The sequence below is a fragment of the Carassius auratus genome, chromosome 6 (genome assembly GCF_003368295.1).
Source record: "Carassius auratus strain Wakin chromosome 6, ASM336829v1, whole genome shotgun sequence".
Taxonomy (NCBI): Eukaryota; Metazoa; Chordata; class Actinopteri; order Cypriniformes; family Cyprinidae; genus Carassius; species Carassius auratus.
Window position 1 is genome coordinate 21,614,363 of NC_039248.1, and position 13,617 is coordinate 21,627,979.

Below are 13,617 nucleotides of genomic sequence, written 5' to 3' on the forward strand. Positions count from 1 at the left end.
AGCAAAAGAAGGGGATTGGGAGTCCAAGAAGTGCCAAGAGTGAAAAGCAATCATAAATGAGAAAATGCCCAGGAGAGCACTCCTACATGCACTAACTGCAGGGGAGCACAGTGACAAGCCACGCGCCTTCATTTTCTCTGGAAACGGTGCTGACTTTCCTTTCAGCGCAATGTGCCAATCAGCGTATAATGCCACTCTCGTCGATGATCAGAATTAGATTGGGGACAAAAGACTGGAGAACGGTTTGTGTCAATAACGTTCACCGCTCATCCTCAGAATTCCCTTTCATTTTGTTTACTGTATGGAGAAACGATGACATGCAATACAAACAATTATTTTTCCACCCTGTTGATTTCATCTGACACATTCTCTAGGGAGGGAAAAAGGCAATTTTCTGTATCTTCAAGGATGTCTCTGCATGGCATCAGGGTGTCTCTGTTGGACGATTGTGCGTAAAATCACTGCAGTTATCGCAGGTGGTATGTACAGCTGCTTAACTGATGTGCAGCTATACTATGTATGCATTATGGATTCAAGGCTTTGACTAACTTAGTGCAATGAAGCTTAAAAGCAAATTACAAAGTACATCAAACTCTTTTTTTCCCCCTCTCAAATTAAATGTTTCTTGGCTCCGGATGACATCCATAAAAGTGGCATTTAAAAAAGACTGCAAAGTGCAGACTGCTGCGCTGAAATGAATTAGATACTAGGACATTTTCCAATTATTACTACCTTCAGAATGTGATACACAATATATAAGCTTTATTATTGCAGTACACATAAACCTTAAAGCCGCAAAGTTAAAAATGTCGCAGGGAAGCGTCTGGATACAAATGAGGTCTGTGCATAATTCTTCACACTCCTAAAAAAAGTTAATGGGGATTGTCTTAATTGCCTTCTGTGCAAACTGGTGCATGTTGTACAGAAAGGCACCAATCTGACAGGAAAATGAGAGTTGCACTAATTACTTATGAAGCACTTTTAGACTCTAAATCTGAATGTGTAGGCAAAAAAATAACACTTTTTTTATTTGAAAAATTCAGGTTGTCTACCTAAGAGGAACATTGTTCATCCAAACAGTTAATTAGCCTAAAATGTATTTACCCTTAGGTCATCCAGTGTGTCCAGTAAGAAAGGATTTGGAGAAAGTTATTATTACATCACTTGCTCACCAATGGATCCTCTGCAGTCAGTGCAGTGAATGGGTGCCGTCAGAATGACCAGTCCAAATAGCTCATAAAAAAAAAAAAAAAAACAAACCTGTGTGTTTGTAACAAACTAATTCATCATTAAATTTGTTTTTAGTTCTTTATCCATAATATTGCTTTCTTCAGTGAAAAGGTCATCTTTCATGGACCCTTTGACCCAGTTGCTCCATCCATGTGCCTTATGTATTACATACTGCATTCACATCTTGTTTGTGTTTCAATCCATCACTTATTCTTGTTGAATTTGTCTTGGAAGACATTTACACCTGGTCTTTTCATCAACGGATAGCTACCAGAATAGCAAAAATGCACAAAGTGTAAACAAACACCCTATGTTCTCTATTATTATGACTCTGTCTCATAGATTAGAACTCTAGGCTTGGAATCTTCAGCATGTTAAACAGAGTATATAGGCAGACTTCATTTAGATTAATTAGTTACAGTACAGAACGTAATTGTCAGAAAGTGTTTATTGATATATATATATATATATATATATATATATATATATATATATATATATATATATTGGAGGGCTACAGATCAATGAGAACACTCTTAATTTTCGACATGCCTGAGCGATTTTTCTCTAGAGCCTGTATCACCATCATTAGCCACATCTGAATGCCCTGCTTCCAGTTCATTAAATATGCTGAAACGGTTTCAATACTGGGCCAAATCTGTGTCTTTCTTGATCCAAATGGAGCTGATGAGCTTTGATTGAAACTTGGATAATTCCAGCGAGACACGCATTTATTTTTGGCGTATAAAATCATTACTTTTTATGAGGCCCTTTCCACAATTACATACACTCGATGTTAATATAACTTTCAAACAGAATTGCTTCTTTATGTGCTCAGATGCTTGTAGTCCATTAATTTAGTTTTATTGCCACTAAATTAGTTTCACTTACCCCCTCAGGCAGCAAAATGTAATGTGCATAAATATAATTTATGCCCCTAAACATTTGCACTACAAATATGCGGCTCACACAAATGTCAATTACCTGCCATGTGCAGCAAGCGCTCTCATATAAAATGGATGCACTTTAGACCATTTCAAGTTAGGCGAGAGTTATTCACGTTAGAAATGACCCCACACTGCTAGGGCACCTTGTGCGAGATAAGATAAAGTTACACAGGAAATGATTTTCGTGGAGATTTTATTTTTTGTGTTACAGTGTCACCTTCACCTAAAAAAAAAAAAAAAAAAAAAAAATTGTTCCTACGCTATTGCACTTTCATATTATCTTTTAGTGCAACCATTACATTTATATGGGAGAACATATTCCTTTCCAATAGGCTGGGGTTCAGTAAGGAGATGGTGTCACTTTGGGAGTTTTTCTTGATTGTGCTTGTGTGATGAACTATGAAGAACACAGAATGAGGTTGCAAAAATTGCTCTTCTGGGGAACATTGAGTTTTCAATAGAAGGAGTAAAAACAAACAGTATAGACAGTCCACGGATCATAGATGTTTTAGAGAAGTTGTATTTGGGGGTTTCTTTTCAAATAAAATTGGCTTTATTTTTTGGTATGCAGTAATGGACTGTTGCAAAAACGTAACATTATGAGACCTTATAAATTAACATAAATGTGAAATGAATGTGGTATTCTTTTTAAATGTGCTATTTTTGTATATATACACTAAATGCTAGATCTGAGGAGACCATAAATATATTATACATTTTAATAAAACCTATAAAATATTAAACCTTCTATTAGCTAACTTTAGTCTCCTTAATTGCAGCTGTACGTGCTTGAGTAGTAATTGTAGGTGGTGATTATTGTGCCATTGTGAGGGCAGCTTTTCTTACTTCGTAACTGTGAATTTAACACCAATTTGCTGTAGAAGTGATGTAGAAAGACTGACCCTTTGTTCTGACCCCTTTATAAATGTGCTCGAATAAACAGCTCTAATGAAAGTTGAAATAGTAATAGTTGCAAATAAAATTACAGTTTGTTGTATAAAGTGCACACAAGGATGAATAATAAAAGGCTAGTTCACTCCAAAACAAAAATTCTGTCATTATTTGTTCACCCTCATGTCATTTCAAACCAAAATTATTTTCCTGTGTGGAACACAAAAGCAGAGTTGTATAAAGTACCTGAAAGTCATACTCAAGTAAAAGTACAGATATCTTACCAGAAAATGACTTTGGTAGAAGTTGAAGTCGTCGTTTAGAATATTACTTGAGTAAAAGTCTTAAAGTATGAGATATTTATTGAACAAAGTACAAAAAGTATTTTTTAAATCTTTAAATCGGTACTTAGTATATTTCATTCCAACATAAAACAACATTTCTGGAATCTGCATCTGAAATGTATTTACACAGTTTATGTATCTCAGAGGGGACATGGATCATTTAAACTTCAGTTACATATGTATAAATAAGCGTAATGTTTTGTTTTTAACATAAAACAGTGAATACTGATGTTTGAAGTAATTTAAAGCATGAAAAAAAGTTGAAAAGTTAAATTAAAACTGCCAGTAGGTGACAACAAGTGAATGTTAGAGGGTTAGTTCACCCAAAAAGTAGTTCACCCATAAAAAAAATTATGCAATTAAAAACTCCAAACCCGTAAGACCTCCGTTCATCTTCGGAACACAATTTAAGATATTTTAGATTAAGTCCGAGAGCTCTCAGTCCCTCCATTGAAAGTGTGTTTACGGTATACTGTCCATGTCCAGAAAGGTAATAAAAACATTATCAAAGTAGTCCATGTGACATCAGAGGGTCAGTTAGAATTTGTTGAAGCATCGAAAATACATTTTGGTCCAAAAATAACAAAAACGACGACTTTATTCAGCATTGTTTTCTCATCCGGGTCTGTTGTGAGCGCATTCACTGCAGTGTAGTGATATCCGGTTCGTGAACAAATCACTCGATGTAAGTGGATCTTCTTGAACCAGTTCACCAAATCGAACTGAATCGTTTGAAACGAATCTCCATTAAGCATTAATCCACAAATTACTTAAGCTGTTAACTTTTTAATGTGGCTGACACTCCCTCTGAGTTAAAATAAACCAATATCCCGGAGTAATTCATTTACTCAAACAGTACACTGACTGCTGTGAAGAGAGAACTGAAGTTGAACACGATCCGAGCCAGATAATGAACGAAAGATTGACTTGTTTTCGAGTCAATATCTGGTTGCATCAGTTTTCGGATCACCAGTAATGATGGGAAGTTTGGTTCTTTTCTGCGAACCAGTTCTTTCGGACATTTCGATTCAATAAACTGGTTGAAGAAAACGGTTCACCGGTTCTTTTGCAAAGCATTGGTGATGATTGCCCTTGATTCAAGCCTTCGGTTTACCCATGCTCATAACATTAGCACAGAATCAGTTCAGAATCAATCACCAAAATAACCAGTTCGGTTCAGACGGCTGTGTGTCAGTCTGCTTCACACTGAATCACACATGTGCAGTATCACCAGCTCCTCGCTTCTCGAATCGGACGTGTCCGACAGAAACGGTTCTTGACTCGGGAACGAGTCAATTGTTTGAACTAACCCTTTAACGAATGAGTCATTGAGATTTAACCGATTCATTCAAACAGCTGATTCATTCAGAAACGAAGCATTTGACTTTGTCAATGAGTGAATCACTGAATCATTTATTCAGCTGATTCATTCAAAAAGATGATTCATCCAATAAGTAAACTACTTTTGTTGGCAAAATTGAGCAAAAACAAGCAATACTATGTCTAAAAGTAATGTATTGCTTTATTGAACTTGTATAAATTCATTATTTTATGTGTTCATGCATCTGCGGAAAAAAAACGGTACTCTTTGTGTGATATAGATTAAGTTAACTATGCCTACATTAAATTAAATTTAATAGACTAATAAATTAATGTGTGTGCTGTGATTTGGTGATACAGCCTAATTGATAACGTCAATATTGCACATCATTACAATAACACTTAACACATTATTGCAGACGATGCTGTACGTCGCACACCCCAGGCTCGACTTGAGTGGAAAAAATAAATAATTTGCAATTGTGCGAGGCGCGCAGCCACGCACTTGTTTTCACGTGAGCAAATTTGTTTTTATGAGTCTAACTTGCAATTGCCAGACCACTGAATCGTCAAACCTGCTTTCCTGCAGTCTGTGTTCTTCTGACTGTTTCGTAGTAAGTAGCGAATATACTTCGGGAAATGTATTGGAGTAACAGTATACATTTTAATCAGGAAATGTAGTGGAGTAAAAGTTGGCTGAAATATAAAAACTCAAGTAAAGTACAGATATTCCCAAAAAATACTTTAGTACTTTAACCAAGTATTTTTACTTCGTTACATTACACCACTGCACAAAAGGTAAATAAAAAAAAAAAAAAATGTCCTTGCTGGTTTTAGCTATTTAACAATGGTGAACAAATATAGAATTTTCAAGCTCTAAAATAAAATATATATATATATATTAACAAAAAATAAATTACCACAAAAGTTAAATAAAATTGGTCATTGTCTCCAAATTTTCCAAGTGAGAAAAAGACCAAAATGTAAGTCATTATTCATAGATAATCTTCCACCCTGGTGAGCTGTTAACCATTGTGATTGGATCACTAAGCTTTAGTTCTCATTCACCGCAATTGCACCAGAACATTATTCAAACGTTCTCCTTTTGTGCAACATAAACAAAAAAGTAAAAAAAAAAAACAATATGTTTTCAATGACATTGCACCAGTGGTTAAATAGTGACATAATTTTCATCTGTGGGTGAGCTAATCCTTTAAGAATGAATTAAATTACAGAATCGCGAGTCATTGCTGTTTATGAACATCATTCTAAGAAATCACGAATGCCATTGATTAGATTCCCATTGAAATTAATTTAAGAAAGCCACAAGAACTGGTAATGCCAGCCATAGTTAGTAAAACATACAAACCAGACCTTTTTAAAATGAGACTCAATTATTTAGGTACACTTCAGTGTGGATGCTGGAAGTAGCATTTATGAATCCTGAGCAAGTAAAATCCATACATTTCCAGGAAGGCAGAAGACTGCAAGAGAAACCTCAAAGAAAATTATCTCTGCTGTCTCCTGGCTAACATGCATTTGTTTACTGTAAATGCAAAATTTTTGTATTTGGCTAGGCAGAAATCATTCTCCTGTCATTGTAGATATGCAGAAAACAAGTCCCTCCAGATGTGTCTGATGTGCAATATGTCCCAGTTGTTCATCACAAAGTTTCCGTCATCATATCTGTGAACTGCGTTCCTGATAACTGCTTTCTGTAATGCTCAATTACTTGGCCCCTTCTGTCGTCCCTTTAAATGGATGTTTTTGCCGGGCCTTTTCTTGAGACATATCACGGCTGACTTATCAATAACTCATTTAACTTTTGGTTATCTCTGAAGGAAAAAAAGTAGTTTAACTTTTTTTTCTTTTGCGCCAGTTCCATCATTTGTTCCTTAATGATGTGTCTTACTTCATCTCAAGGTGATCTAAAGAAAATAAGTTGAGGGACTAGTCATCAGGTGTTTATGCCAAAAAGCAGTCGAAACTGCTTCTACAAGGGCTTTGCTTTTAATGTGTTTTTTTTCTCTCCAGACATGCAAGTTGTCAAAGCTTTTCTCATAGATGAATTGGCTCTCTCAATGAATCACTTCTCAGAAAGAATTGCCTGCCAGCTTTTTTAAAAAGCATATGGATAGGTGAGGAGATTTATTTCTATTTACTAAAAACCATCTATAAAGAGAGAGTCTGAAATATTTTTGAATATATTTTAAATATATATAAATATATACTTATTTATTTAAACTCTCAAGACTGTTACATGTGTGTATAATTTAAGACTAACAGATTCTAAACAATACCTCTAATTAAAAATATTTCATAAATTCAATGTGCAATTCAAACAATTAAAGCATTTACAGACGGCACATAAAAATGACTTTTATTTAGAGTATTAACAATTTCATGTTCTATACATTGTATGGACATTACCTTTGTAACTTGTCACAAATAATAGATTTTATAAAAATAAATGTACATGAAACAGCATATATAATAAGTACCTTGCTGACGGTGTTGAGATTTTTAAACCGCTTTCCTCCTACATTCATATTCCAACCAATACCATAAAAATACTTTAAGCATCAACAAAACCATCTATTGTTGATTAGGATACTGATATTTTTGAGAGTTACAGTGTTGACAGACAGCATAGAAAAGACGAAAAAAAAAACTAAAAACTAAAATAAAGTCGGAATTCTGCCCAGACACAGCAGGAACCCCTGATTACACTAACAAGGTTTGGCTCACCATGTGTTTACGTTCTCTGTTATGCTTGCAGAGAATAAAGAGGTGAAAATAAAAGTCAAGAGACTGTTCCCGGATGAGTCCTACCGCACACATTGTTTATCAGGACAGGGGCTGATGCTAAATTCTGCAGAAACAGACATGAGGTCATCACGCTATGAGTTAGTGTAAATCATCATTGCAGTTAAGAAAAGAAAAGGCAAAGGGTTTGGCCATTCTTCTTAAGTGGCCCATTACATCAGTGCTTCAAACCAGAACTGTGGCATCACCATCAACACTGTATCCCAGCAGATGTCCAATGTTTTTTTTCTGAATGTACTGTATATCAGGCCGCTTAACTACAGTTACTGAAATAGCTACAAATATACTGCTACCTTGTAGTGCCTTTTTAGCTACATAGTTTGGTAGTTTCATACTCCTTTGAGTTGGGCTGCTTGGCACTGAAGGCCTGAAGAGCAGTCTGGATTCGGACCACATCAGTGGTAGAGAGTTTGAGACGGTGGCGTAATAAGCAGGCGAACAGATCCAGAGGTTGCTGGCCCGGTGGAGAGAGTCGGTTGACCCGGTCTCGGATCTCCAGCAGCTGGAGCAAGGCCGAGTCCTGCGAGCCCTGCGTGTATGGGTAGTCCAGCTGCAGGATCAAGTCCTGAATGGCATCCGGATCAAAGTGCATACTGTATCCGAACACCTGCATACTGTTGATTTTCATGTAGCCTAGATTACGGGACGAGTCCATGTATTCCAAGGGCTCGAAATGGACGCTGCCGTTCCCTTGAGCCGATCCCGTTTTGACGCGGCTCCTAAGGTAAATGTGTACCGTCTCAAAAAAGGTCTTCCACTTGTTTCCCAGAGTCAGGGTCCAGTTATAACAGTCAAGCGGGATGTCTAACTTGGTCCTTTCCCAGTCAGGGTAATTGTTCTGGTCAATTGGCATGATCCAGCTCTCAGAATGACTACCTCCGAATGGATTGATGTAGACGGACAGCACAGGTTCCAGGGTGCTGTTTTTAGTAAGGCATATCTGCAGGGAGATCCCTAGGAGCATGTGGACGTGGCTAGATTTGAACTTGTTGCTCTTCAGCGTCAACAGCATCCTCTTCCTCCAGCTGGGATCAAACCAGTTGTTGAGTCTGACGTCATTGCTTATGAACATGGCGTGAATACTGATCCGCCCGTCCTTCTTTTGCAGCAGATAGCGCAGCTCCATGTCCTGAAGGTCCGTCTCGAACCCAATGTAGTTGTCGGTAGAATCCGGGATGGTATTCCTACAGGTCCCTTGGCTCAGCATGTAGCCGGGATTGCAGCTGGCACAGCGAGAGCGGTTCTCGTAGGAGCAGGAGGCGCAGTGAGGGCCGTCGCCTACAGAGCATGGGATAACACCCTGGCAGGATGGGTGCTCGTAATGACAGGAGCAGGTCCGCGTTTCCTCCATGTAGGAGCCTATCTGATTGTTCTCACTGCAGTACATGATGGAGAGGATATACCTCAGCCAGTAGCTGAGAGGCCTATGGTGAAGGAATGAATGTGATAAGTCAGATTGTCTCCAAATTTGTAAATTATGCTTAGTTTCATCATAGGTAAAGTGTAAAGATTAAGTACTGAAAGTAGCAACATTAAAGATGTCACAAAAATTAATCAGGGTACTTGAAGCTCATGGGAACATGTTTTATTTTGCTCTATCTCCAAGAACCTTAGAGCCTAATGAAATAGTACCTGAGATATATTTGTAGCAATAGCCAAAAAAACATTGTATGGGTCAAAATTTTCTTTTCTTTTAGATTATTAGGATATTAAGTGAAGATCATGTTCCATTAAGAAATATATCAAAACATAATTTTTGATTAGTAATATGGATAGCTAAGAATTTCATTTGGACAACTTTAAAGGCGATTTTCTCAATATTTAGATTTTTTTTGCACACTTAGATTCCAAATAGATTTTCAAACAGTTGTATTTCCGCCAAATATTGTCCTATTCTAATAAACCATACATCAATTGGAAGCTTATTTATTCAACTTTCAGATGCTTTAATGCAGTTTCAAAAAAAAAAAAAAAAATACCCCTATGACTGGTTTTGTGGTCCAGTGTGGCATTTGTTCTTTGCACTTCAAAAGTTAAATCAAAAAGATAATTATTTACCAGATTGGAGTTACTGTGTGTGTGTGTGTGTGTGTGTGTGTGTGTGTAAGTGGAAAGCAGCTGAACACTAAAGTAAAGTATATACTGTATAAAATGCCCTAAGCTTGAGACATGAAATTACTTTATTCTTTGAAAAATACAGCTTGTTTTTTCTCTCTCTCATAATAGATAGTTTTAGAGGAAAATTTGGAAAATTCAATACTTACACTACATTATTTCCAAATAATTTCATCCATTTTATAAGCATGAAAAAATGCCATCCTCCAAAAATTAACATAACATGCATATTCAGACACTGTAATGATTTTCTCTGAAGCCACTGGCAAATGAACTCAGTGGAGTGGATCAGCACGATCTGTCACATGGAGTCAAATTGTAAACATCAGCTAAAATCTCCCATTTTCCATTTCACTTTGTTTTCCAAGCACAATAACAGTACAAATTCAACTGGTGCAGCATTTATAAAGTCTAAGTTAAAAAAGTAAATGACGTCTGTGTCATTGCACCAACTCTATGAAATTAAGCCATACTGAATGCAATTTTTGACACATATTAATGTCACTAGTTAAACATCTTAATTGAAAGATAAATCATAAGCTTAAGAGGATGACACTTCTGCATATTTAAAGGAACACTCCACTATTTTTGTAAATAGGCTCATTTTCCAACTCCCCTAGAGTTAAACAGTTGAGTTTTACCATTTTCGAATCCATTTAGCTGATCTCTGGGAATAGCAGTAGCACTTTAGCTGTAGCTTAGCATAGATCATTGAATCTGATTAGACCATTAGCACCAGAGAGTTTCGATATTTTTCCTATTTAAAACTTGACTTTTTTGTAGTTACATTGTGTACTAAAACCAATGGAAAATTAAAAGTTAGCAGACAGTGTAACTACGGAAGAGTCAAGTTCTAAATAGGAAAAATGTAGAAACTGTTTGGTCGTATTGGAGCGAGATGCTAACGGTCTAATCAGATTCAATGATCTATGGTAAGCTAAGCTAAAAGTGCTACCACCAGACTGGAGATTGGCTGAATAGATTCTAAAAAGGTAAAACTCAACTGTTTAACTCAAGGGGAGTTGGAAAATGATCCCACTCTCAAAAATAGTGGAGTGTTCCTTTAAGGCCCAAAATATTTTTAATTCTCCTCTGAACTGGCTTTTAGATAAACAACTCATTATTTTCGAGGCTTGACTTATGCAGCAGCTCTTCTTTTCACAGTTCGAAAATCTATTTCAGCAATTGCAGAGTCCTTTTTGTTATGCTATCCTGCGAGATAGCTGAAGATTTTCATTGCATGGAATTTCTACTTGCGCAGAGAAAAACAGTTTACTCTGGATTAAAACATAAGTGATGGCAACAGAATGTATAAATATTCATGGCACCAGGCTGCCTAAGAGACAGTCAGTATGCAGGTGGTTGGCAATGGAGGAAATCTCAGCAGCCTGTCAGCATATTTCACTGACAGCGAAACGGAAATTCACACCAGAGACAAAACATGCGCATGCACATTCATTCCATGAGAAAACAATTTCTCCAAAATTTCCATATTTTTAGACCCTAAAATCATCTGATGGAAGAACAACAATAGCTTAAATAAGCATTTTTGCTCTTCTTACGGAAATTACAGCCATGAAGGAATATGCATTTGTCAGGCAGTATAATCACTTAAAACCAACAATCATATTCACAAGGTAATGTATTTGATTTGATGTATTTAAAGCACCAATCCGGTTTAAAGGAATAGTGAAAGACAAAGTAATTTGCAAACATAAAGCCAAACAAACCATCAGATAAATAGGAATGCATTTTATGAACAAATTTATCAAGTTGTTGATAAATTCTGCCTGACAAAAGGAATGAAAAAAAAAGTCATTTTAAGGAAGTGTGAAAATCAAATAAATCAAGTGTGAATGATGAACTGACAGAGAAAACAAAACAGTAAATCAGAAACTCAAAAGCAGTCTAATAAAATGTCTTTTCTATTTGTCTGCTTTATTCTTCTTGCTGCAACTTGAATCATATGTTATCAAAGAAGAAGGATGCTCTTGAAGATAGATCAAGGCAGATTGTAGAAACATTTCAAACGCATGCTGTTATTGTTCTCATGCCCTAGACTGCTCAGTCCCAAGATAGGAAACTTTGGAAAGTATGAGTATACTGTACTGTACATTTGGACTTGAGAGCTGATGTTATTCTCATATATGGAAATGTTTGTTTTCACCAGTGCTGCAAGATAAAGTCAAGTGCATCACTTTTCCTTTGTTTACTTCACGTTTTAACTAACAGGTTTATAAGATAGAATAATATTAAAATAATCATTAATTATGCATGCCTATACACTAATTAAGCATGTAATTATTTCCTGAAGCAACTTGCAAATTGTTATTGTTTGTGCAATGTGTTAATTCTATGAAGACACTAAAATAAAGTTCAAATGTTCACTCTATAATTCACTCAATTGGTGTAATTAAAACAGCATTTTTTTTTTTTCAAAAGCGTAACATTGTACATTGACAAAAGCAATATTAGAGTTAGACTATATCATTATTTATTTATTGCCATTTAAAAATGTCCATTGTTATTTTAATGCTGAATAAAATCTATATCAAACTGGTGCTGTATTCCAAGAAAATGTAACACAAATTTTCCAGAATATTATGCTAAAAAACGTACAAAGATATTTCAGGTATTTAAAGGTACATTTTTTTTTTTTTTTTAATTCTAGTATTTTTACCAACTAATATGATCTATAAAAGTGTACTGTTGCCACACACTAAGAAAATATTACACAAATCTTCTTGTATACTAAAACAAATAAAAAAATACAAATAAATCTCAACTTTTGATATAAACTTGCAGTTGTGATTTAGTAAGTCAGAATTGAATATAATCTCAAAATGTTGGGAAATTAAGTCAGAATTGTGAGATACTCTATAAACTTCAGTAATAAAAACTAAGATTTCCTTTTTTCATATCAGTAAAATTGAACATAGAAGTAAACAATATTTCATAATATTACTGCATGCAGTCATAAAAAAAACCTTAAAAAAACTTTTAAAAACCCAATGTATATTAAATTTTTTTATGCTGACCAAAAATGTTATCAATTAGTTAGATTTTTCATTTATATAACTATTACCATGCATCAAGAAAATATAACACACATTTTCCAATATCTTAGATGTTTCTTGTGCAAAATTGAAAATCTTATAGTCTCTTCCATGGAATAAAGTATATATCAGAGGATTTCTATACGTTGCTGGATCTGCAGCACCTGCATTACATGTTGTCCCAGAGCACCCAGTCAGTCTAAGTGATAATATGGGGATATCTGAATAGTATGTCTTTGAGATGTCAATATGAATATTAATGAACCAAGAACTTTCAACTGTGAAGCTGATCATCGCTTTAGGCTTTGTGTTCACCTCATCTGACTCAAGCAGTTTCCACTTGACTTGGCTAGCTGCGTGGTTTGCATAATTCTCATTTTTTTCAGCCCTGACCCTCTACCATTTTTGAACATTCAGTTTCAGACCTCAGTCGTGAACTTTCTCCTTCCCCAGCCCTTACCAAAGGCACTGCATTATCATGCCAGTGCAGAGCCCATAAATTACCTGTTTCCTGTGTCTTCCATTAAAACACAACCTGCACTTTAGCCTAAAGATGGGAAGATAAAACCTATTCACCCGCTAACTCCTGAAATGATTAGATGGGACAGTCTGTATCATTTCAGAGAGGCTGGGACTTCAGCCAAGGTACTAGACTTAACACAATTATGTTTGCCACTATTGCCCTCAGATATGGACTGAGTAGTGTGTTAAAGGCATTTCTTAATTAATTAGTTCGGAGGACATGCATTTTAAATCTCCTAGAAGTTCATCCATTTGGAAAAAGATCAAGAAGAAAGATTCAGTGCAACTGCACAATATATGCATGTGACATCATGATGAATAAAGATGTTATAGGAGAACTCAGGGTTTGGCCTTCGGGTTTTCCTA

General features: G+C 35.8%; 1 protein-coding gene across 2 annotated transcripts in view; it reads right to left on the reverse strand.

Moving 5' to 3' along the window:
* Positions 1–7,102: 7,102 nt before the first annotated feature.
* brinp3a.1 (bone morphogenetic protein/retinoic acid inducible neural-specific 3a, tandem duplicate 1) overlaps positions 7,103–13,617 on the reverse strand; it is a 30,741-nt gene continuing 24,226 nt past the window's right edge. For both annotated transcript variants that reach the window (XM_026265590.1, XM_026265589.1), the window contains exon 8: positions 7,103–8,982. In XM_026265590.1, the coding sequence (XP_026121375.1) occupies positions 7,866–8,982 (1,117 nt within the window). In that variant the 3' untranslated portion in view covers positions 7,103–7,865. The remainder of the gene's footprint in view (positions 8,983–13,617) is intronic.